Source organism: Grus americana, chromosome 8 (genome assembly GCF_028858705.1).
Source record: "Grus americana isolate bGruAme1 chromosome 8, bGruAme1.mat, whole genome shotgun sequence".
NCBI classification, from domain to species: domain Eukaryota; kingdom Metazoa; phylum Chordata; class Aves; order Gruiformes; family Gruidae; genus Grus; species Grus americana.
Window position 1 is genome coordinate 1527968 of NC_072859.1, and position 25644 is coordinate 1553611.

Genomic DNA, 25644 nt, shown 5'->3' on the forward strand with positions numbered 1-25644 from the left:
GTCCTTCTTCATTAGAGAATAATCAGTTTTATTTGGATTGGTCCTCAGACCTGAAAACCTAGAAGTTAGCTGTCGTGGTTTAGGCCCAGCCGGTAGCTGGGTGCCACGCGGCCGCTCACTCACCCCTCCCCCAGCGGGATGGGAGAGGAGAAGTCTAAAAGGCTTGGGTCGAGATAAGGACAGGGGGAGATCACTCGCTAATTACCGTCAGGAGCAAAACAGACTGAATGTAGAGAGGAGATTCATCTAATTTATTACTAGGCAAAACAGAGTAGAGCAATGAGAAAATACAATCAAGTCTTAAAACACCTCCCCCCACCCCTCCCATCTTCTCGGGCTCAACTTCACTCCCGGCTTCAACCTCCTCCCCCCTCAGCGGCACAAGGGGGCAGGGAATGGGGGTTGCGGTCAGTTCAGCACACATTGTCTCTGCTGCTTCTTTGTCCTCAGGGGGAGGACTCCTCTCAACATTCCCCTGCTCCAACATGGAGTCTCTCCCACGGGCTACAGTCCTTCACAAACCGCTCCAGCGTAGTCTCTCCCACAGGGTGCAGACCTTCAGGAGCAGACTGCTCCAGCGTGGGGTCTCTCCCACAGGGTGCAGACCTTCAGGAGCAAACTGCTCCAGCGTGGGTCCCCCACGGGGTCACAAGTCCTGCCAGCAAACCTGCCCTGGCGTGGGCTCCCCTCTTCACGGGTCTACCGGTCCGGCCCGGACTTGCTCCAGCGTGGGCTTCCCACAGGCCACAGCCTCCTTCAGGTGCCTCCACCTGCTCCAGCGTGGGGTCCTCCACGGGCTGCAGGTAGAATCTCTACACCCCCTCATCCTTCCTCCATGGGCTGCAGGGGACAGCCTGCTTCACCATGGCCTTCACCACGGGCTGCAGGGGGAGCTCTGCTCCGGCGCCTGGAGCTCCTCCTCCCCCTCCATCTGCACTGACCTGGGTGTCTGCAGAGTTTCTTACATCTTCTCGCTCCTCTCTCTGGCTGCAAAAACTTTTTTTTAACTCCTTTGTTTTCCTTCTTAACTATGTTATCACAGAGGCGCTGATTGGCTTGGCCTTGGCCAGGGGCGGATCCATCTTGGAGCCGGCTGGCATTGGCTCCATCAGACACAGGGGAAGCTTCTAGCAGCTTCTCACAGAAGCCACCCCTGTAGCCCCTCCCGCTACCAAAACCTTGCCACACAAAACCCAACACATTAGCCTTAGTGTACGACCTGTAAACAGCTGCTTCTTCCCATTCTAGATGGCATCAACTGAAACAGCCCCGGGTTTTAAGACTAGTAGAAGGATGAAATTAAACAGGCAAGAGCTGTTTGTTACTCTGGTGTGGTTTCGTGGATACAGCTGACTTTATATGTGCCTTAGCATGCACATTCTTTTCATAGCCAGCTGAACCTTAGCTGATAAATTGGGACAGAAAACTGTCTGGGGTCTAACAGTTACGGGTGAAAAGGAGATCTACTACTAGAAGTAGTACATTGTGATTTTCCAGTGATAGTTTAGTATTTAATTTTAGGGTGTACTCTTCGCAAATCCTAAGGACCTACTTAATTGCCATTAAACCACACCCAACAAGATTATCATAGCAGAGAATATTGGACATTTTCAAGTTAAACGTTGAGTTTTAAAATATTCCAGTAAGCTAGAATGCAAGTTTCTAGATAGCTGTCTCCCATCAGAATTTTCTACAGACTTGAATGCTCCAGTATGCAAAATTGTATGTCACAGTGATACATGTCCACTTGTGCCTGAGGAAATATTGAGCCAGAAACTCTCCTGACGCTGTTCTTTTTCTTTTTCTGTAGCATGGATCCCAAACTTATTCAAAGAGAGCTTGTTCTGTTTCCTTTCTAACTCTTTTCATACCATCAGATGTTTTAGCTGAAAATTTTTGGACAATTTGGGAGAATGCTTAGCCTAACTTGTGAAACGGAAGAGTGACTTAAGACTGAAATGTCACACCGAGTTCTACACGCATAGATCTTTTGCACGTGGGACAGTCCGTGTGCACTCATGGACTTGGAAGGATAAAGATTTCATCCCCTATGAACTTTTATGACTGGTAAAGTACAGTCATCCAGCCTGGAGCAAGTTTAAAGTTCCTGAAGCAGCAGGGCTTCGTGGCATCCCAGTCAGCTGATACCCAGGGCTTCGTCAGGGTCCTGCTTAGCCATTCCAGAAATTAACTTCATTTTAGCTCCTTGTGTGACCAATGGATGTCACCTGCCAAGGACTTAGGTACTAGCTCCCATTTAAAGATGAGGAACTGAGACACCATGAAGACCGGGTGGATTTCTCTCTCTGTTATGCACTCAAGCAATAAACCACACGCTCTGCCTTTGCGCGGTCGAGCGGCATTGGCTCCTGATGGCTGAAGAGCGCAGAAGGAGGGTAGGGCAGCCTGTGTCTGCAGCCACGCCAGGAGCCCAGCAGCGGCACAGTGACCCGGCTGTGGCCTGAGGTCCAGCCAGCGAGCCCATGCGCCGGTGCAGGGGCTGCGGCAGCCACGTCCTCACCACCAGGCAGGGACTGAAGGTCCAGGTCAGCCCCCGGCAGCGGGGGTGAAGACCCCAGGTGACGCTGGTCGGGGCCATTGAGGCCTGTTTGTGCACTCAGGGCCATGGCATTTCTTCCCCTCAGTGTGCTCCTTGCAGGAACAGGTTTGCTCGTTCAGGTAGAAAGACTTAAATTGCAATTTGGGGACGCTGCCCTACGTCATCAGCTAAAACACATAAGGATCCATTTGCACAGGAGGATGAACTTAGATTAACAGATTGAAAAAGCACCTGAGGGAATTTATACATCATGATCTGGGCAGCAAAGACAAAAATTAGGTCTTTTGCAAATATCAGGCATTAAAACAATTACCTCGGTACACCTGACAGCCAGGGCGTGCTCCAAGGACTATGAAGACCGGCACTAGCTGTACCGGGATGCAATAGAAAGCGTGTGGGTGCATCCAATTAAAGACTCACAGGCACTTGCAGGAATGAAATTCTGCAGGGACAGAGCAAACACCTAGGCACGTTTCCTGGGCAGTAGCTGTAACCTGCGGCAATCAGCTCTCACGTTCCGGACAGACCTGGTGATGGCTGCAGAGGTCAGGATGACACATGCTCTCTCTTTCTGCGGGTGCATTTTATTTTTGCTCCTCTTTTCTGAAGGCTGGGATGAGGAAAAAATAGCAGGATTGCTTTTACAAAAAAACCCCCCAAAACCCCAAACAAAACAAAAAACCAAACCAAAACAAAATCCCCAGACATCCTGTTTGTTCTCTGTTTCAGCTTTAGGGGACAGAGTTACAGGGGTCTTGTCCTTGTCTCAGGTAGAGAAGAGAGAAGAAAGCTGATGAAGCTCTATTTGAGCAAAGAAAAGGTGTTGCTTTAGGGTGCATGTAGTCAAAACAGATACCAGGACCTGATCTGAGGACCCCTCTTATTTTTAAGCCTGGAATGTAAAACTCACTTCAGGATGTTAGAAGTAGAATTATTTTCTCCTTTCAGATTTTGCTTTTGAGTCTCTGCTGAGGACAGTTCCTGTAGCTCACAATGAACAACAGAGAACAAGCTGATTCAAGCCCCCTCACTGAAAATCGTCTGTGGACAAATATATTTTGTCTATCCAGATGCCTTCTACTTCTTCCATAAGGGCACAAGTTGTGCCCTGCAGCTTGTGTGTATCGGCTCTGGTGGCAGGAGAGCTCTCCATCCTTTAACTCCCCAAACCCCTGTTCTGTTTCTTTGTTCCACCAAATGGACACGCTGGCTCTCTGGTAACTGCACCAGCCTTCTGGTGGTTCTCAAAATGCGTGAAAGCTAACCACCTTCAAACAGCTGCCTATGAGCCCAGGACAGAACAGTCCACCTCAGTTCATGAGTCCTTTTGCTATCCTGCAGGAAGTTCAGCTGGGGAGAGTTTATTTTGTGGATTTGGGTGTCTTCCTTTGAAGAACAGAATCCATGTGGCTGCTGAGAGCAGAGCAGAGCACAAGTGAGATGCTCTTTTGCACCTCTTCCTCTGTAGCTGATACTGATTGCAGCACTTTCTGCTCTTTTCCTCCGCAGCACGTCATCAGCTTCATGGCTGTTTCATTTATGCTGGACTGTATGAGAATTTTAAGGACGGGTGCCTCCCCAGGTCTCATCCATTTGAAGTTGTTAACGTGAAAAATTGCTTCTTGAAAAAAAAAAATCACTGATTATAACATTGAGTTCTTATGAGTAGGTCCTGTAGTGCTTTACAAAGGTGGACAACGTGATCATCACGCTTCAGATGAGGAAGTGAAAGCAAAGGGACATAAAGTGATAAACCAAGGGTCTTATAGCAGATAAGAGTAATCTCCGAGACTCAGATTATTGCTTTATTCTTTATGTAAAATTTCTTCCCATTTTTCAGTGTCAAAATGCCTTTGAACTAAATGGTGCTGACATCTTGCCTTCTTTGAGCTTCACTGCTCTCCATCCAGCTGCAGTGAATAAAATGTTGCTTCTTGCCATTGATTCGAAGTTGAAGTCACCGGTAGCATTCCTGAGAATTTGGTGTAATAGAAAATAAAGAATTTACTTCATTCCTGTTTTCCATGATGTGCAATCTAGAAGAAAAATTCAGTGTACCCTATTACACCTAGTATTGTACTTCGTCAAAAGTAGTAACTTTGAAATCCCTAAGGCTTGTGACTGGAGGGATGGAGTACCAAAAACCTCATGAATGATAAAACTGTGATCTCACTGAAATCTACCTACCTACAGACAGAATTGGTTGTATTTCCCCCATCTGCTCTTGGATTTTTTTCTTTATTTGTTTGTCCTTAAAGGGATCTATACTTATCAATTATCATTTTGATTAGGTCAAAGGAAACTAAGCTTTGTGTTTTGCATAGAAAAGCACCATCTTAGAGACGTTAAGGTTTCTAACTCTTGTGGAGAGAAGAACGTAATGTTTTCTGAGAAGTTACTTATTACTTTCCTTTGAAAGGACATATCTGAGAATGACGATCTTAAATTTTTGTTTCATCATTATGGGAAGTTACAGCCAGGAGAATCCCACTTCAGTACAGAGGAGTCTTGTCTTTCCATGGAGAGCTGGGACATTTCAGCATTTTCACGGAATTTTAGTGTGCATAAAAACCAAAGGGCTTCAGACAGATCCTGGTCTTCTGCATTTCCACTGTCAGAAGGAGATCTCTGTGGGAAGCAAAGAGGAAGAGGGAATGACAGAGGCGAGGCTGTGCTCATTTCTGTGATGCTGACAGAGTGTGTTCCATGTGTAACAGAGGAGACGGCATCTCAGACCGAGGGCATCTCAGACCAAGGCCATAGCACCTTCTAGACTTTCATAATAGAGATAAATATTGAAAATAATCCCCTGATCTCATTAAAAATGTCTGTACTTTTAGTGTATAGGTGTTTTATTTTGATTCTTGAGAACTGTAGGTGTAGATGTGGCCCAAAAAAGCTACTGATAATGCCTAACGTCAACATTATTGACTCATATAAAAAGTTACTCCACAGTTGAACCAGGAGGCAGCGATCTACTTAGTAGCCATATCTCTACTGCATACTAGCTCATCTGTTCTACACATGGCTCTCACCTCTTGCAAAGAAAAAATAAATGTTGCATGCAGTGACGTCACCACAGCTTTCTAATTTTTTTCCTTGAGAAATTTTTATACTGTTTCCATTTTAAGAAGGATTTAAACTTATTGATTTGCTTTTTCTTGAATGTTGCTGTACACACATCTGGGTTGGCCCTATATTATTCTGTATGTCTTCGTATACATGATTTATCAATTCATGTCCTGTAAGCAAGAGAGCTCAACCCACAAATCAAGCAGACACTTCAATTTTTACTATTTTAGGTACAGTAGCTTACTGAGTTCATAAACTACCCATTTGTAATTATATACCATTTCTAATGTTAAAAAAATATATATATATTTAACTGAAAAAAGGAAGACAGTTTGGTGGGTTTTGCCCTACAATGGGATGACAACAAAAAGACTACAGACTTCCTGTGGTTTTGTTCACAGCTGAAGCTGGATGAAATTTTTCTCAGTGGCCACAAAGTTTGTTTTGCACTTGCCAGGACTATATTCTCAGATGATGTAAGTGCATGGATTTTCCCAGCACCCTTCAAGTGCTTATGGAAGTTAGGACCTAGCTATGGCCTTTCCAGAAGATGCTGAGTCAAATACATTCTGCGCTAACTCCTGTGAGGAGACAGTAGCTTTCTAACAAAGAAGAATTTAGCCCATTATGCTTCTTGAACTCAATCTAACCTCAAATTTTAGAAGAGGAAAGACTGAAAACTTATTAGCATTTGCAAGTGGTAGCTGGATGAAACCCTGGGGATAACAAAGTAATTGTGCTGAGCACCTATGCCTGATAATTGTCCTCTAAGCTAGTGCTTTAAAGAGGCAGCATGTTGACACGACAGTTTTGTCTGAAGTCTCTTCTCTACAGAGTGTCTTCTCCACTTCAAAATCCACCAGCTCTGTTACTTAACAGGTGTTAATTTATTTTTCAGTGCTCACATCCCACCCTGAAACCAGCAGGTGCTCTACTGCAAATTTAATTCAGATTGTTCCTCCCTGGAGTTCTGTGACGGCTGTTGTAACTACAACCTTTGTATGTTCCACATGCCTAGAACAGTCTTTGAAAAACGTTTTCAAGGCATTTGCATTCATTAGAGAATTTGGGTATTTAAAATTTTGAATATTTTTCACACTGTAACCTTAGGAAAATTCCTTAGACTGGAATTTTCTAACTTTTCTTTTAATAGGAATTATACAGTTAAATCCCTCTGACAGCTTAAAAACATCTTAGCCTTGGTCTTTTCATGCTTCAGTTCCTTGTTTGTTAAATCAAGGTAAAAGTTTACTTCTCAAGGGTGCTATGAGAATTAATGCTGTGCAGACTGATTTTACAATGACTGGACAATACAGACAAGTGGATAAGTATCAGTTAGAAATGCACACATTATTTTACTCTCCCTGAGGATTGGCTGCATATTTATACTCTGTTGGAAAATACCTTCATAAAAACGAGGAGATTATTTTCTTCTGTAACTACGCAGGTTCTCTAAAGGTGTTTACCCAGCTGGTAATTTATGACATGCCATGAGGTGTAGCATTAAGGCAAGCAGAGAGCAGGGCTCTTCGCTACTCCCTTTCAAGTGCTCATTTGGTCTCCTGTTAGGAAGATGCTACATATACAAAGTAATTCATTTTCCAATCCTAATATTATCATTTTGAATTCAAAAGGGACTCAATTAGTCATCATTACAATTTAATGGCCTGAAACACTTTAGTGTTAATAAGTTCCTGAAAAAGTAAACTCCTACCTCTTGTAATTTAAACCATTACATGATTTTTTTTCAATAGAAAAGATAATTTAGGAAACATAGAACCTTATGTCTTAGCTAGCATTTTTATAACAGCAGTAGGTATGAAAATTAAAATTCTCATTATGCCCTCTGTAGCTTCACATAATGTAAAGGAATTATGCCCAGAGCCTTCCCAGTCTATGAAAAGGATGAGGGAGGGGAGTGAGTATGCTGTGCAATATATTTTTCCTTGATTGGTGAAGAGGGACAGAAGTATTGTGGATTTTCACTCTGCTGTGATGCAAAAGCATGTCTGGCCTGTCTGGAAATGACTGACATGCATTCTTCATTTACACTGAGCTAATTTTTAACGGGAAACGGCAACCAAATGATCATCATGGCTTTTATGGGCCAGGAGAGCAATCTATTGCTTTTCAGCTTTGCTTCAGATCTGTGCATGCTTTTTCACATGACGTCGTGAAGGTTACGTGACAGTGTAACCTCACATACATGAACTTCGACCCGTGAAAGAAAAAAAGCACCAATCTTCGGAGAAGATATTGAAACTTCATACAGTATACACAGATCTGCAGGCTTTTTGCGTGTAAGTCATTGCTTGAGAGTGTAAATAAAAGTGAGAGAGCTCTTTGCTTTAGACTCCTGGAATCTCGTTTCAAAAGGATTAATAAAATTAATGCAATCAGTGTTTTATGATCATAAACTACTGCATGGTTATAACTGTTATGGTCACAACTCAGTGCTTTGGCATATGCTCAGCATGAGGTGTATGAATAGGGTCTTTTTTTTTTTTTCAGGGAGATTACTTACACATATCTTGTTTGCAGGATCAGGTCCAAATCATGTTACAAACAATTACGTTTGTGCCTAAGAAGACAATAAACCTTGACTATTTCTCTGGTTGTATAGACAGATTATTATATTCTCAGACTGTAAATTGCTGTTGGTTCCTATGAACTTCTGTGCTCTTCTGGAGGCAGTTAACTTCCTGCAGCGGATATGTTTATAATCTATACAAAAGACTTTTCAGAATATTAATGTCTCGAATATACGCACAGAGCATACTTATTCACCTACACCATTTCCATTGTAATGGATGGGTGGTACTGAGTGTGCAGTTGCAGAACGGTTCTGTTGGAAGCATCCTTCATTTAGGGTACACTTACGAATTAAATTACTGATGGTAAAGACAAATTTCCCACCAAGTAAAAAAAATCATAGCAAGGGGCACTGTAAAAATGTCGTAATGAGTGCTGTTTGGAGTGAATGTGAATTAAAAAATGTTTTTGTCTGTAAGTTTATCAGCTAGAAAAATGCTAGCTCTCACATTAATTAATTCTGTGCTGTTTTACCTTATGCTGAAAATGAGAACTGATTGTTTCTATATATTTAGGAATCTACATGATCTTTGCCATTTCAGTCTTTCTGAGAACTTCATGCTCTTGCGCAGATGTTTTCACAAACTCTGAGCAGGATATAGAATCATTATCCCATTTCACAAGTACGGGACTGAGGTACAGAGAGAAACCATGGCTTGTCTTCACTGAGTTCCAGCATGAGGCTATGGTTAATACTTGGTTTTTGATTGGGCACCCAAACAATTGTTTAGACTCCATTTAAATAGTGTTTCTGGGCTGATCCATTGGATTGGAGTGAATTGGACTGAAAGTCAAGTGCTGCTGCCAGGGATACTCAAAATTGCAGTGTCTGGAGCGGGAATAACTCATCAGTGTGGGTAGCTCCAGTGATCTAACGATCTCGGTCCAGCTACGCGAGTTCGAACAGAGTAACGTGAGTCTGTTAACGACGTGTGCAGTGAAGACAAGCCATTAAGTGACTTTTCCAAGGACAAAAAAAGAGAAAGCAATCCGGGTCTTCTGAATCTCATCTGTTTTCTGTCCAATGTATGAACTGCAACCTTATGCATAGCCATCGCTGAATGATTTTGTACTGATGCTAACAGGCAATAATTCTTGTGTTGCATATTTTTCATTAATGACTAGCATGATTGGAAAAAAACCCCAACAATCCCTCCCCTGACAATTTGTGAAGGTTTCCCTTCAACAGTAAATATTATCACTGATGATGTTAATGAAGACATTAGTTTGACAGCATTTGAAGTACTGAAACACTCCACTGTTAACTAGCCTAGTGGGGTTTATGCTAATGTAAAATGTAATAAAGTAGAGGCCACTATCTCTTTAAGCTGAAAGAAAGGAAACTTGTTTCTACTTCCAAGGGATGCCTAGTGTGTGCTTATCTAATTGACTGTGTATTTTGTCTAGGTGTTGAGGGAAAGCTAAGAGAATGAAGGCTCTAAGTCCCCAGTGGAAGCATGATATGGCGATGCAGTGCTGGTGCTGAATTGTTCTCTCTGATGGCTCTATGGGAGTGGATAGCACTGAGTCTTCATTGCTGGGTTTTAGCAGTTGCTGCTGTCTCGGATCAGCATGCCACAAGCCCCTTCGACTGGCTCCTCTCTGATAAGGGACCCTTCCATCGCTCACAGGAATACACAGATTTTGTGGACAGAAGTCGACAGGGATTTAGCACAAGATACAAGATTTACAGGTATGAAGCAAAGGGAAAGCAATTACAGAGATATCATCCTTAGACGTTGTAAGTTATCAACAAGGGTTTCCTTAAGGGAAAGTTTCAGATGTGGGAACAAATCCATAGACACAAAATTCATTGCCGAAATATATGCAAGGCCATATATGCACTGTGTACTACGGAAATGCCTGCTTGTGTTGTTTCTATTTTGTTTAAAGAACTTTTGGTAATTGATTGTGTTGCTTTGGAAAACATTGTTGTTTACTACCTACCTCTACTCTGCCCTAGCGACATACTCAAAAATGTCCTAAGGTATTCAAAAACCGTCTTTGATTGCAGAGGGTTAACATGGAGTACCCTTGATCACGCAGCAAGATCCAGTTCAATTGCTTTCAGTGTCGCCCAAGACATAAGCCGAGACACTAAGAATGAAATTGTGGCTCCACGAATGGTGCTGCCAAAGCATGGACTGCATTGTACAAATCAGGGCATTTCAAAAGTGACTCAAAAAGTTTCACGTTGGTTTACACCAGTGTTTCCAGAAGCGGTTTTCTCATCCCTGAGGGACTGAGCAGTAAGAGCCACTGGGAGTTTTTACAGAAGCTGCGGGTGTTTGGTCCATCACAAAGCTCAGTGTCAGGCTGGCCCAATTCAGACTGAAGCGGGACGGGGCAGGGCGGGACGGGGGGGGCAGGAGGGAGGAAAAACAGAGGAAGACTTAAAAAATATAGGTCTGCTTGAGAATTTGTGCATTGCTGTAGAATTGCTTTCATGATAGATTTGTAACCTGTCGGTTTCCGCTCTTGAGACTGCACTGGTGAAATACCTTCTTAATTGTTTGCAAGAGGTATCACTCCATAACATAGGTTTATCGTGGACATGGGAATGAAAAGGAGAGTTCAGTTTAATAGTCATGACCTAATGGCAAATAGAAAGCAGGGAAGAAATGAGGGGACATGAGAGATTAAGGACTGAGAAAACAGATCTATAAGCAGAGAGACTTTTCCACTTCAGATTGTTATAGATCCCTCCTGGCAGCAAAGAGAAAGGGGTGGCAGCAGGGCAATACAGGACAGATTTCTGACTTCCCTAATAACTCTCCAACCTATAAACACAGACCATATTGGTATGGAAAGACACACGCTGATTTCATTTAAAACCATAAAGCAGTTTGTGCAAATTTCCTATCTCTTTTAAAGTATCATTCCCTAGTGGTATCCAGCTCTTTAGAAGAAGGTAAGAGTGATATATGCCTATAAGAATATACCATCCTTTAGTTCAATGGCCAGTAGCCAGTGACAAAACTGCTGGTTTCAGTCCGTAAAGATTTTATTTTTAAGGAACTTGGCTTTATTTTCCTTTCCTAAATACATGCAGTAGAGGGCACTCTGTTGCAGGTCAATTTTGCAGTGAGCTGCTTTGCCATATATAGAGAAATTAAACACATTTTGAAAATAAAGTGTGATTTGGAAATATGCTTGATGAAGTGGCTTGTCTTAACAGAACAGCGTTGCCCAATATTTACTGCATTTTAAAAGCCAGCTGTCAGGACCAATAATGTAAAGCCAATAATGCAGAGACTGAAGCAGCATATTTTATTCCTATTATTCTATATTAGTCAACACTGAACCAAAATTATCTTGCTAAAAACATGAAAGATGGAATTGTATTTCATTTCAGCTGTTTCAATCAGGTCTTTGAGAATTTGTCTCCTCTCAGCCATCATTACAGAAACATTGTTAAGTTTTATAGATCTGTGATCATATCTCTAATATTTATTTGGGTTTGTGCATAGGTTTCAATTGACTTTAGTTTACACAATCCCACAGAAAGTGTTTTGCGTGTTTATTTCTATCTTCTGCCTATTTCCTTCGAGAAATGAGCCGGGAAGTCGAAAGAGGCACAAGCTACCTGAGTCAAAAGAAAAGCTGCATTTTTTGATTTAGTCCCGCAAATACAAACCTTACTACAAAGTTTCCTTGTAAAATATGGTCCCATTAGCAAGTAGTGCAGAACACGGTGACCTTGTTACGAACCGCACACTGTAAATTTAATCCCTGTTGCTTTTCTATGAGCTTTGCCAGGCTAAAGGATCTGGAGTCTAATTGGTCTGTTCATTCCCTCTCCTATCTTTTACCTAATGAAAACAATCCCTCAGGGACGTGGTCCTGATTCGTATGGCTCTCCAGAAGGGAAGGGGAAAACACAGACCTGTGTCACACTAACAAGAGCGAAAGGTGCCACTCCAAACAGTGCTACCAGAAGGGTCTCCTTTCCCTTTGCTCTTTCACTTCAGCCCTTAAAGTCCACACCTGAGACCTGACATTTTAATAGCAAAGGGGAAGGAAAGTCATCTCCCTTCATTTTAATGTCCTTGCCAGGTCAAAATCCATGGGGCTCAAGAAGAGTGAAATATTTAAAAGAGTGAAATCTCTAGATGTGGCACTTCGGGACATGGTTTAGTAGACATGGTGGTGTTGGGTTGATGGTTGAACTTGAAGATCTTAGAGGTCTTTTCCAACCTTAAGATTCTATGATTCTATAGGGTGGGAGGCTGTGCAGGTTGTGTCCTATTTTGAGTCCTTTCTGGTAGGATGTTGGTAGCACAGTGGGATCAGACAGAAAATTACTGAAGACTTTCTCTTTTTTTTTTTTTTTTTTTTTTTTTTTTTAATGCCACAAATGTGGCAAGTAGCTGCAGATTACCTAAACGTGTGCTTCTCTTTTGGGGAAGGAGTTGGCTCCAAAAGAACTGATGGGATGATGAAGTGGCAGCTCTCTTTCCATGTCTCCAGACCAATGGCATCCAAGCCATACACAGAAGATGACCCATTGTATCTCTCTCTAAAACCCTAACAATTACTGCTACCTGTGGGAACTAACCCAGGATGACCAACCTGACACTGGGACTAGGTGTTTACAATTAACAGCAATTCAGTGGTCTCAGTAAAAATAACATAAAGTCTCAGTAAAAATAACATAAAACCAGTAGTGAGTTGCAGATGCTGCATGTAGTACTTTAAAATGTGTTGGAGGAGATTTCAGTGGGACACTGCTGTATGACTTTTGTTTTCCAATGACAGAATAATTATGCAGCAACTAGGATGGTATTTTGATTCCCATTATTTTTTCCCCTCCTTTGACAGTCTCAGGAGAGGCAGTAATGGCGTAGAAAAAAATAAAATCTCAATTACATCATTAACTTCCCAACTTCTTTCTTTTTTTCTTAATTTCAAAACAGCATCCCCTGTTATAATCAAGATCTTATTAAAAAGCAGAAAATACGTATTATTCTCTTTTGGTTAAATTGAGTAATGCACATTTATATAGAAACTGAAGTGTCAGAGATGAAGGCCTTTATCCTACACTGTTGTTTGACACTGATTTGAATGGGATCGAGGTCAAGTACTGCAGGCCCATGAAAGATATAGAATGATTAACATCAAGATAATAGGACAGATAACTGGAAAAGCATATATTAAAGAAAACAACAAAGAATGTTAAAATGAAGATTACTTGGAACTCGATGGAAACATTGTCGTTATTTCTCAGTTATTGAGTAAAACAATCTTGTGCTGTCATTTGCATGGCAGGAGGCAGACTGATTTTAAAGTTTAGTTTCACCTAATCGTATATAACAGTTATTTTCCATGATGTCCAGTAGCTTTATTTTTCTCAGTTCTTACATTATATAACCTATTTGCATTTAAAACACACGTAGTCCAACTTTTAGACTAAAACATTAAGAAAAAATTATCACTACATGGACTCTGCTCACATTTCTATTTTCCCCCTAACTGTTTGTATGCCAAAGGGGCAAAAAAGCAACTGCTTTGTATCCCCACTCCCCAGTCACTGTAAACAAGTGTTCATCTGACCATGAATCTGTTATAAATTGTTGAGATGAAGCCAAAGGTTGGCACTGAGGACCACACTTATTAACTGAGCCCAATTTCTGATGAGAAGTCTTAACTTAAGCATAATATGTTTTTAAAGATAAAAGTTACACTTTGCCCTATCTCCCTATCTAGCCTTCAGAGCATAAAACCACCGTGTGATAAAAACAACTGATACATAAAATATGGGAGGGTAGCAGTAGAAAAATCTACTGTCACCCCAATTTAATCTATACTTTAAAGATCAGTTATGTCCATGGGCAAACAAGCTGATTCAGTGTAGTACTTAGCTGCCCAAGGAAAGGAGCTTTCAATATTATAGGACAAAGTTGAAAGAGGTAAATATATATATGTGATAATATTTTAATCGAGTATTGCAGAACACTAAATAATTGCAACTGGCGTTACCAACGTTGTTATAAGTTGGGAGTGGTGGGCTGGTTCCGTTGATTATGTGGCAGTCAGGTATTCCCTATAATTCTTTGAAGGAAATATCCTCCTATAGGAAATGTAATAATTGCCACAGTTTTTGGTGGCATTCAGTGCCACTGATCTATGAAGAGAAAGGCCAGGAAAGCACCTGGATGGCTGCTGAAAACCTCTAAATTAGTGGGAATGCTGTGATGATATTTTATGGAAGGTGAGTCCTGTAGTTAATATCAGTAAATATTTTGGCAAGGAAAACTGAGTTTATAATTTGTTATTTAATACACAAAGAGAGTACTGTGCCTCTTATGTAAATCAGCTACCCAGACAAAGGAATTTAAATCCAAACAGAATGAGATGAGAGGTTACCAGGATGGAAAGAGTGATTGTGAAATTATGCAAAGAACCGACATTGTATCAGAAGAGGTATTTTCTACAGAGATAGGGAAGTATTCATGTTATCAAATAAGGTCCTGAGGACATCTCCTCAGGGATATCGTGTAGTTTTGTTCAAGCAAAATTATTTAAAATCTAAAACAGATGTGAAAAATCAGGAGAAGGAAGAGCCTAGCATTTGCTTTTAAGGCGGAAATGTTTGGCACATTTAGGGAAAAAAAAAGAAAAGAAAAGAAAAAAAGAAAAAAAGGAAAAAAGGGAGAGCTGAAAGAGGATACAATTCTGTCAATTTACAGATCATAAAGTGAGACAAACTATTTAAACCAAAAGCCATCTCTGTCATAAAACCAAATTGGTATAAACTGGCTATGAATATATTTAGATTGACAATTTAAAACAGGTTTCTAATCATTAGAGTAAAATAGTTCTGTAACATACTAAGTTACGAAATCTTACCAGTGCTATGAATAGGGGGAAAGGGTTATAAGATGCAGTGCTTATGACAGTGGACTAGATTTTAGTAACCATTGAGATAGCTATCCCTAACAAGTGTAGAATACTAGTCTGCAAAAGGGAAAAGAAAAAAAAAAAAAGAATTTCCTAAAGAACTGATTAGCTCTGTGCAGCATGAAGTGGCTTAAGAAGTGTTCCTTTAGAGGTTCTTTTTAAAGGGATTGTGTTTGTTCATGAACAACCAAAAAAAAAAAAAAAGATTAGAAAATAATGCTATCAAATTGAAGATTATTTTGTTTTAGGACATATTGGGTTCCTCTCATATCTTCTGAATCCTCTCGTACCAGAACCTATAGGGTAAAGTGAGCAAGACTGGAGACTGTAGTAGAACACTCACTAATATATTTTAACGCTTGTATGTGAAGTTAGGTAAAGCCAACTTTAAAGTCGGTTGTGTTTTTTATTCCCTATCAAGATTTTTTTTCCCACAGCTATCACTAGACTTCTTCACATACATATACGCCTGACAGACAGCGTGAATAAAAAAGCTGGGGGGTTCAGTTGTGGATGTACACATCAACACGCCCTGATTTGCAATTTTCACCCCAGTCTACAGTTTGGAATGACATTTCCTTGTGCTCTTCCCAAGATTGCTTTGAACTGGTAATTTAGGAATTCTAAGGCATTGAGAAAAATTAATAAAACGTCTTCAACAATTTCCTCCAACACAAACGTTTAGTGAAATGGAGGGCTGAAAAGAGATGTCTGCCGTCATCCCTTTCAAAAGTCTAAGGAACCAATGGTGTGGCATTTCTTGGTGCTGTTATTTCCTATACATTTGATCACGCTCCAGCACCCATCATCACTGACAATTTTTTGGAAGGGCCCGTTTGGTACTGCAAGCATCAGAACTGCTGCCTTTTTTAAATAAGACTGTTTCTTTGGAAACTAAGACAGGAGCTCATTTCTCAGCCATGTACCTCGGTTTCCTTAACACAAAACATCACATACAACCCCACGAAAGGTGAGGCAGGTGGTGACGGATGCGGGGAACAGGATGTGTCAAAGAAAGGAATGAGGCAAATTAGTACTGGAGAACTTGAGGAAAGAAGTGGGCTGCAGCCAGTAACAGTGAGGTCCTTTCAACAGGTAGTTCAGCAGACTGGCCGACCATTGCCTTCAACTCCTCAGAGCTTTTGTTTCCTTGGGCATTGAATTGCACGCACAGTGTCACTGCTGGGCAGCTGAGAACTGGGATTATAAATGCACCAAAGAGCAAACAAGTTTATCTTCTACAACTGCCGTTTCAATAGGGAATAAATAACAAGAACAGTTCTGTCTGCCTTTTCCAGAAATTCACTGTATCAGTAAATTGCTTCTGGCCTGCATTATAATTGGTGAGCTTGCTTTAGGGAATTTTCCATTCAACCTGGTGGATAAAAGGTACAGCAATCGGATGGATCATCATTCTCAGAGTGTTTACAAAAGGCTATACCACAGAATGCACAAAGTCGTCTTTAAATCCAGTGGCTCATAGGCTGGGAACAGAGAAGAGCAACTCAAAGAGAGTTTCTGGGATTCTTAGTTGATAGATTTCCACTGGAAAAAATATTATTTGTAGTCCAGTACAGTGGCCTCATTATTACAAGCAGTAGAGGTACACAGAACAAAATTATGCTGATTTTGGCCCTGAGGAATCAAACAGCAATAGTTTCCTACAGTGGAAGAATAGTTTAGTTAAAGTAAAAAAAAAAAACAAACCAAACAAACAAACAAAAAAGCCACCAAACAAAGCAACAACAACAAAAAAGTAGGATATTTTAAAAGAATGTCTGGATCTGAAAAATGTCAATGAATTTCATTTCTGATTGTGATATACTTTAACAACCTTTCCTAGTTCAGTTAGCTTGGCATAACAAAGACATGACGCAAGTTAAATAACTGGCTTTGGTGAAAATGTTTGCGTAAGTACATACCTGAGCAAAATAAAATCTTTAAATGACCGTATTTCCAGGTCTAGCAATACCCGGACAATGTTCTCCAAAATCATCTCATTTCCAGCCATTTGTTTCAAATGCAAATCTCCTTTATACGAAAGCATTTTTGTTTTATCTTTAGGGCCTAAACACATATCAGGTACTGATGCTTTACAAATAGCAATTCCTATTATCAAAATTATATTAGTTTCTTGATCTATTTATCCGTGCGATTCACATGCTTGTGAAAAGGTGGAAAAAAAGGAACAGATAATTTAAACTGAGGGGTTGTGTATACATAACAGAAAACTTTAAAAAAAAGTTTTCAGATGAATTATAACCAGAGCCTAGTTTAGTTTGCCAGTAATCTCAAGGGGTTGACAAGTACATGGAATGGATGTTCACAGAGGCCAAGGAGTCTTTCACTGATCTTCCTATAGCTACAAGATATGGGCTACCTCCTTTGGCACTGGGAGCTTAAGGGGCCCCTCAGATGGACACCAGAGATACCAGAGGTGCAGGAGATAAGGACCGGGCACCTATTTAGGTCTGTACCCACAACCCCAGTTATGCAAGAGGTCAGCCCCAGGTAGGAATATTTCCACAGGCAATGATAAAAGATATCTCCAAGGGCAATGATAAAAGAGTCTGATCTCTGGGGGGCACTTGTGGCCCAGTAAGAAGGGCAGACAGACGTGAGGGGCTCAGAGGTGGGCAGGAAGGACCAAAGAGATGTAGGGAGTTCTGATTCTCAGAATGTCTCTCTCTTTCCAGCTCTGTTACATATGTGAGGCAGCAGAGCAGAGAACTCATCTGCTCTAGGTGAAGGGCTAGCACTTGTCACTCAAGAGCACAGGGGAAATCAAGCTTACTTCGGACACTGATCCACAACGTCAGCCCGCAGTCCATCTTTGAAGGTCTTGGGAAAACCATGACCAGACCCTGATGAAATAGCATGTTTTTAAGAGATGCTGGCTTCCTACAGAATCTTGCAGAAATCTCAGTGAACAACAAGAAATTTATCAGTGAGCCTAATCCTAAGCATTCAAAAGCCTCTAAGCTGTTTTGCCACTGCCCAGGGTCAGACCTACCCCATATCCCCTCCATTTTGTCGGCTCAGTATTAAACCACCGGGTTTCAAAACCAGGGTAGAATTTCTCTCGGTGAGACAGACCAGTGCTAGCACTGGGAAGGGCGCTCAGGATCGGTGCTGGCTAGGCCAGCAGGATTAGGGCTGTTCTCAGGAGTCAGTTTGTTTGACAAGAACACAAGCGTGTTTCAGCTTGGCAACAAAAGAGAATATTGATGCCAAGACTGCCTTCTGTATTTTTTTTTTTTATAGTACACTGCAGGACCCTGTGTTTTGACAATCTCTCTTTGTATTTCTTCTTATTTGGCGGATTTAATCAAAGATCCCAAGGAAACTCAAATGGCAAGGAAGAGAGTGAATCTCATTTTTTGTAAATATCACTATAATCCATTTCCAGAATATAGTCACTTTCAGATTCTAGTATTTTAACTATTTTAAGGATAATCATTAGATCAAACCTCCCACTGATATGTTTCCCTAGAACAAAGAACATTTATTTAGGTGTGTCATCATTTCAGTTAGTAAGTTCATAAATCATTTAAGTTGCCCTAAAAAAATTAGGGTAATAGAGGCTGTAACTTAATGGTTTCATGCAATCACTGGAGTAGTATAAAAGCTGTTTAACACTAATAATAGATTCATTCTTCAGTCAGCAGGATAGTCTGCCAGAATCTTGGGCATGAAATCAGGTCATTTTCATTAATCCCTTGAAGATTTTTGGTTAGCAGGTTCTTTGTTCTTTCATTTGCCCTTTTCATTTTTGTTTAAATATCCCTACTAGTACTATCACTGGTATTCAAGGCGTAGAGGATTTCAAGATGACTTTCATAAAGAGGAAAAACAATGATGAAAATTTCTGTTGGTTACTGAAAAAAAAAAAAAAGGTTTTTTTATTACTTGAATGGAGTTTTCTGTCCTTTCATTTTAAGCCTTGTATTGTTATTTTTCCTTACTGCTGCTAGGTCAGTAGTCATCTCCAAACAGAATGGCTTTCAGATTTTTCTTTTCATCCACATGTCAAGTCTAAATGGGTGGCATGTTATATCTTACATAGAGAAAAGAACTGAATAGCACAGAAACCTTTTCTGTATAGAAATACAGTAGTATTGATTGGAATATATGATTTTTGATTTTTTTTTTAATATAGAATGGTATTTGTACCATTTCCATACAGAAAAAGAACAACTAGCAACAAATGTGCTCACTCAAGAATTTTTGTCATTTTCTTCTGCTATCATTGACTTAAGGTCATGGTCAATATCTCAGAACTCAAATCTTCGTTGCCTTCTAGCTCTGATTGATTAAGTGTATAGGTTTTACTAGTCATTATGCTAGTTGTGAATTTTTGTTGTGTAGCTCCAGATTCATTCCAACAGAGACCCTTGTGAAGAAACGCAATACTTCAAACTAATGTCTCGTTGCTCAATTCTCCCTAGAATCCCAATATGATTGTTATGGATAATAGTGTTCTTAAGGTCATTAATGGCTCCATATCTCAATTCATCTTCTGATACTCTCAATTTCTGCTTTATTTATGCAGCTTGAGAAGAGCAGATCTTTTTACTGACCAGACAACTTGATATATAGAGAGCTCTGAAAACTGCACACATGAAGCCCAGTAGCAATTTAGAAGTTGTGCATGCAGGTCTCACATGCATAGAAGAAATAGCATCTGGCTTTAAGTAATGAATATTAATTTCTCAAGGGAAAACCACATATACAGGTTTTGACTTATATGAGTAACATAGTTTAAAATCAGAAGCATTAGACATATTCTGCCAAATATTCTGAAAGGTCAGCAGAATCTGAGACCTGAGGAAATGCAATTGATTAACTGAAAATAAATATTTGCATTTTAACTAATTCTGAACTATATTCTCACTGTTCTTAAAATTTAGCAAGTAGGGATTTTTAACTTATACCCTGACTGCTAGTAGTAGCCTCAGATGTTTTACTGGGAACTCAAATACAATATCAGCTTTGCCTACTGATAAATATGTTCTATTAATCGAAAGTAAACAGAGGCAACACATTTTTTTGTCTATTTACATCTAATTGCATTTTATTTAAACCACATCTTTAGCCACTTATATAAAATACTAGCTACAGGTTATAAAAATAAAACTAAATTCTAAACATAACATAAAGCAAAACCAATCTGATAAACCACATTAATAAACAGAATAAAATCTTTTGTCTACGTTTCACATATTTAGCCATGCAAAATAAATTAAAAAATAATAATTTCAACTGATTAAAAATGAAGTACCTGTAGTGAGCTCTCTTGTTACAAATAACTGTTCATTGCCATTTTTCCTTTATTAAATAGCTAATGATGCTTTTGGTAGTAAACCACAAGACTCAATAAATTAGAAGAAATAGAAAACATGCAGTCTATGGTGCTTGTTCATTTCCTAATTTCTAGAACCCAAATATTTGTGATTACTGTCAGAGTGAATAGATGTCAATATGAATGCACGTGTGTTTATACACATCTATGTGTGTACGTGCGTGTATGTCTATATATGTGTGTGCACATACACATACGTAAATATAGAGGTATGGATGAGTGAAAATAAATGAGTTTATTACTTCACATTTTTGCAGTGAGACAATACTGTTTATTAGAAAGAAACACCTACATCTTCTACAGTCAGGTATCTGAATAACAGCCTTGACCAACACATTCATGAAGTTTACTATGGACAGCTCCCGGTCAATAAGAGGTCCAGAAATTCTCTGTAACGCTGGCAATGCCAAAAGATCTCTCTTCATTAGATCCTTGTATTAAAATGTCTCTTTCAGAAGCATTCTGTCAGATCTTGCTGCATTTTCCCATGCTTTTGGTCAACTCTGGATTATGCCACTTACATTAAACTTTAGCTGTGGCTACGATAAAAGACATCTGAGAATCTGTAACTGAAACGCATTCACATGAACCTTCTCTTTCATACAGGGGCTAGTATGACTTTGCTCCAGCTCTTTTCTCTGTCTTTCCATACGATTCTGGATATAGTTAATGAAATTAGCCTCAACAGGGTATAGTTTTTCTATGTTTGCATTGAAAATGTATATACACATGTTTGTGGCTACGGAAGCTCTATATTTAACTCCCAGTTTTCCACAGATTCCTTGTGTGGTAACGTCAAATAAAATCTATATGCCATAGATTTTCCACCCCTATCTTCACTTTTGGATCCAACATGTGCTCATGCTTGGACAGTAAACTCTCAGATAAGACCTGTCAATATATCTGTTTGAAGAACATTACAAGTTGTGCCTAACTCCTAACTTTCAAGGAATCTGAAAGAAGTTCATGCTGAGTTCAGTGCCCAAGCCGTATGCCCAAGTTATGACTAACAGCGTGTGAGTACAACACACAAAATGGATCCTGATCAGTTCTTTCATATGGTTCTTAAAATGCTTGTGAGCCTCTATCTCATTGCTAATTACCTCAAGGACTGCTTTCTTGCTTAGACACCTTTGACTTTTCACTTTTTTTTTTTTTTTTCTTTTTTTGGTGTCAGGGACTGAATAGTATCTGAAAGACATTTTTAATAGAGTTGCCTCTGAAATTTGCTTTTCCTTTCAGTGAAACTATTTCTCATATGGTTGATTTGAAGGTCCATCTGTTTATTTAGAATTTTGCCTGAAGAAGTAGTGGTTATGTCTATTTTTACTGCTGTCTCCTTGGCCTGGATGAGCACAAGCAAATATGTGCTTGTTTACCGGTTCTGACATTGAAGTTCTGTGTGACTTGGGTATGCGTGTCCTTGGTACGAAAACCATCAAGGAGTGTTAGATATCAGTACAATATATCAAGTCCCCTGACACTCATCTTTTCTGTTATGAGAGACAAAACAAACAAAACACATCAAACAAACAAACAAACAAACAAACAGTTAAAAAAATTTTGAGCGTGATAGTCATTTTCCCAGACAATGAAATTGATAGAATATGAATAACTCACAAAGGAATTTTAGCCACAGTAATTTATTGGAATGTAAAGACAATTAACTTTAATGTTTAAATTTAAAAGGTTTGTGAAGTAGGACATTTAAATGAAACAAAAATAAGTGTGCTTCTACTTTTAAAAAATGTCTCCCCATATCTATTCTATACTTATTGGGAGACAAAATTTTATATATGTCACACTTATTTCATCCTATTTCTCTTGTCTTTACAGTTAAAACATGAAAATTCCAACCAAGAGTGGGTTCGCAAGACTTTATATCATTGTTGACAGCAATAAACCAGTCGTCATTTGGTATTTATGCTAATACAAAGTGAGATTTAGCAAGTTTCTACACAACAAAAACTGAGGTCACACGACTCCAGTTTCTAATTCAGTTTGAATCTTTGGAAATTCCCACGTACAGTTGATATGCATGAGTTAATATTAATCTCTCCCTGAGAAGTATTGGTTCTGTCATAATAATTAGAATAAACCAGTAGGAAAATCTCGATTTTAGTTATATAAATTTGGCAGTTATATCTCAGAATAGCCAGGGAACAGAACTTTTGAGAGAGAGGGTGGGGTGGAACAGAGGGAGGTCCAGTTTCACGTCACTGAATGGACATGTGGCTGATAGCTGTGTCTGAAGACAGCGTCTACCTCATATGAGGTGGCTTTATCCCTGTGAAATCTGCATTTCCGAACTGTGCTGAAAAAAAGCTTGTGCTTTTCTTCTCTGTTTTGATGTGAGCTCTTCCTGAAAGGTGCTAACAAAACAGTAGTTTCAGAAGGTGAAGTAACATCCCTTAAAGACAGACAACAAAGGAAAATGATGGCACCAGTCCCAGGTTTGGAGAGGCCACTGGAGCGATGGCTTGCTAACGCTATCTGCTGAGTGCAGGGCAAGAGGAAAATAGCTTGAGCTTAATACCCACGGGGTAATTACAGGGAACCAGCTGTTCTCTGCGTGCCATAATGAATACAGATTGTTTTCCTACGTCTTCTGGTTGACAGCTGGGTCTGACTGGAGCTTGTCTTGCAGTCAAGGCATTTATAAGAGGTCACTCTTTTGCACTCACATTCAGCTCTGTGGGGTCATTCTCAGGTGTGCCCTTGTGATGACATTATTTTTCCCACTTAGAGTCATAAAATGTGAAAAGAGTTTTGAAGTGATTTATGGTTTAACATGTCTAGAAATTGGTGAAATTTGTTTGAAGTTGGACAGTGAGTTCCTAAATTATTTGGAAGAGATTATGGCCACATGCCTGTGACACCCACCTATATCTACTACCACCAAGGAGTTGCATAGCTTCCAGTTTTTAAGAAACCAGGCTACTTCAAATGTAGAATTGACCCAAATGAGAAAGGTTGCATTCTTGGCTGATGAGGATCACTAAAGCCACTGACTTGAAAATGCACCAGTCTACTGAGGTGAGATTTTGACAACACCTGGAAGGTATTACAGGCTGGCTCTTCATGGCCAGATTTGTAACAGGAAGCTCAGGACCATGTCCCATCTCCAGAGACCCATTGTATTCCTTGCTCTTGGGAAGGACACCTAGACAGCTTGGCCCAACTGAGGGCTAAGAACAGCAGAGCACATGGCAAAGTATATTTGCTCCACAGGATATATGTGGCCTTGTTTTGTAGTAGGGAAGGATTAACTCCATGGCAGGTGGTGTTTAATTTTTCAGGAGCTGGGACATTTGTATTCTTGACAAGTAGTGTCTTAGCAACATAGGCTGAACTTAATTTTTTTTTAAATACACAATTATCATTTTCCCTCCTCCCCCTCATATACATTTGTTTCTAATTAGAAAGATGGAACATGGATTTAATGCTTGCTCATCATTTTTGCTGTAGGGATTGTCTAATGACCTATGGTGCATAGAGATGTCTAACAGCACTATAAACAGTTCACAGAAGTAGACCACAAAATGCACAGGGCATAGATGAATGAGACGATACAGTAAGAACAGCTTTATGTTTTGTAAAAGTTTGTGGGGTTTCGTGTTTGGGGTTTTTTTTTTAAGTTTTGGGTATTGGATATTGCATCCAAAATCTGTATTATATTTTACTATTTTCTTATGGAAGGATGTCACTATTACTCCCAGTGTTGCTGCTGGGACATATTACATTCATAGAATTATTTGCTCTTACCAGATCAAAGCAACAAGGTGATTTTCCCCCTCTCTGCTCTTGTGAGACCCCACCTGGAGTATTGCATCCAACTCTGGAGCTCTCAGCAGAAGACATGGACCTGTTGGAGCTGGTCCAGAGGAGGGCCATGAAAATGATCCTGGAGCGCCTCTCCTATGAGGACAGGCTGAGAGAGTTGGGGTGGTTCAGCCTGGAGAAGAGAAGGCTCCAGGGACACCTTATTGTGGCTTATAAGAAATATGGCAAGAGACTTTTTGCCAAGGCCTATAGTGACAGGACAAGAAGCAATGGTTTTAAAGCAAAAGAGGTGGATTTATATTAGATATAAGGAAGAAATTTTTTATGATGAAGGAGGTGAAGCATTGGCACGGATTGCCCAGAGAAGCTGTGGCTGCCCCTGGCTCCCTGGCAGTGTTCAAGGCCAGGTTGGATGGGGCTTTGGGCAACCTGGGCTAGTGGAGGGTGTCCCTGCCCATGGCAGGGGGGGTGGAACTGGATGGGCTTTAAAGTGCTTCCCAACCGAAACCATTCTATGATTCTGTGATTCTAGGAATGACTGTGAGAAGCTGCGTGGATTTCACCATTCAGGCACTCAGACAACATGAACAATTTTCCTCTGCACCTTAATACTATTAATCAATATAATTCTCGTCAGTTTATAATTTCATGAGATATGTCACTGAGTGTCTCACCTGTTGGGTCTTAGGAAAATGTTCAGTGGAAGGTGGCTTACAGTATATAACCCAGAATAAAATACAGTTGCTATTTTTTGTGCTTTGCTGAAAAAAAATAATCAGTATTCTCCTGTCACAAGGGTAGGTAATACTTCTTAATCAATGCTGAAATGCAATAATGGAGCAGAATGAAAGACTTCACATTACAGATGCCTTGGGCAAAGCCCCTCTAGTTATTTACCCTTTGGCTGTTACTAGGTCCCAAAAATCAGGACCACACTATCTCTGTTACAATGTTATGCAAAAATGACATGGAGTTACCTGTAAATTAGTCTTCGGGGATAGTAAACTCGCTATCTCAGATGAAGTAATCCATTTGTGGTTAAAGCAAAGGGTCTGAACTGACTGACTACAGAAATTTCTGGGTTTAGACTAGCATGAAATGGTATGTTGATCTTCATTGTAAGTAGACAGGCATACACAGAGGAAAATATATAAAAGTATAAATGTGTCCACTCTGGACTTGATGCTGAGACTAATCCAGCAAAAGGATTAGGATTTGGATTTATTTAACTCCTTTCTGACATAAAGAAAGATGTTTTTATCACTGATAACAAATGGTGGGATTTGGAACAGTGGTATGGAGATTTAATTCTCTTGCTGTGAAATGAGGAACGGTCACACTCCTGTCAGACAGAAGCAGAAGGTGGCCTTCACAA

General features: G+C 40.0%; 1 protein-coding gene across 2 annotated transcripts in view; it reads left to right on the plus strand.

Annotated features, from left to right (window-relative positions):
* Positions 1-25644, plus strand: part of BRINP3 (BMP/retinoic acid inducible neural specific 3) — a 223331-nt gene that overhangs the window by 10205 nt on the left and 187482 nt on the right. For both annotated transcript variants that reach the window (XM_054833452.1, XM_054833453.1), the window contains exon 2: positions 9632-9917. In XM_054833452.1, coding sequence (XP_054689427.1) covers positions 9682-9917 — 236 coding nt within the window. In that variant the 5' untranslated portion in view covers positions 9632-9681. The remainder of the gene's footprint in view (positions 1-9631; positions 9918-25644) is intronic.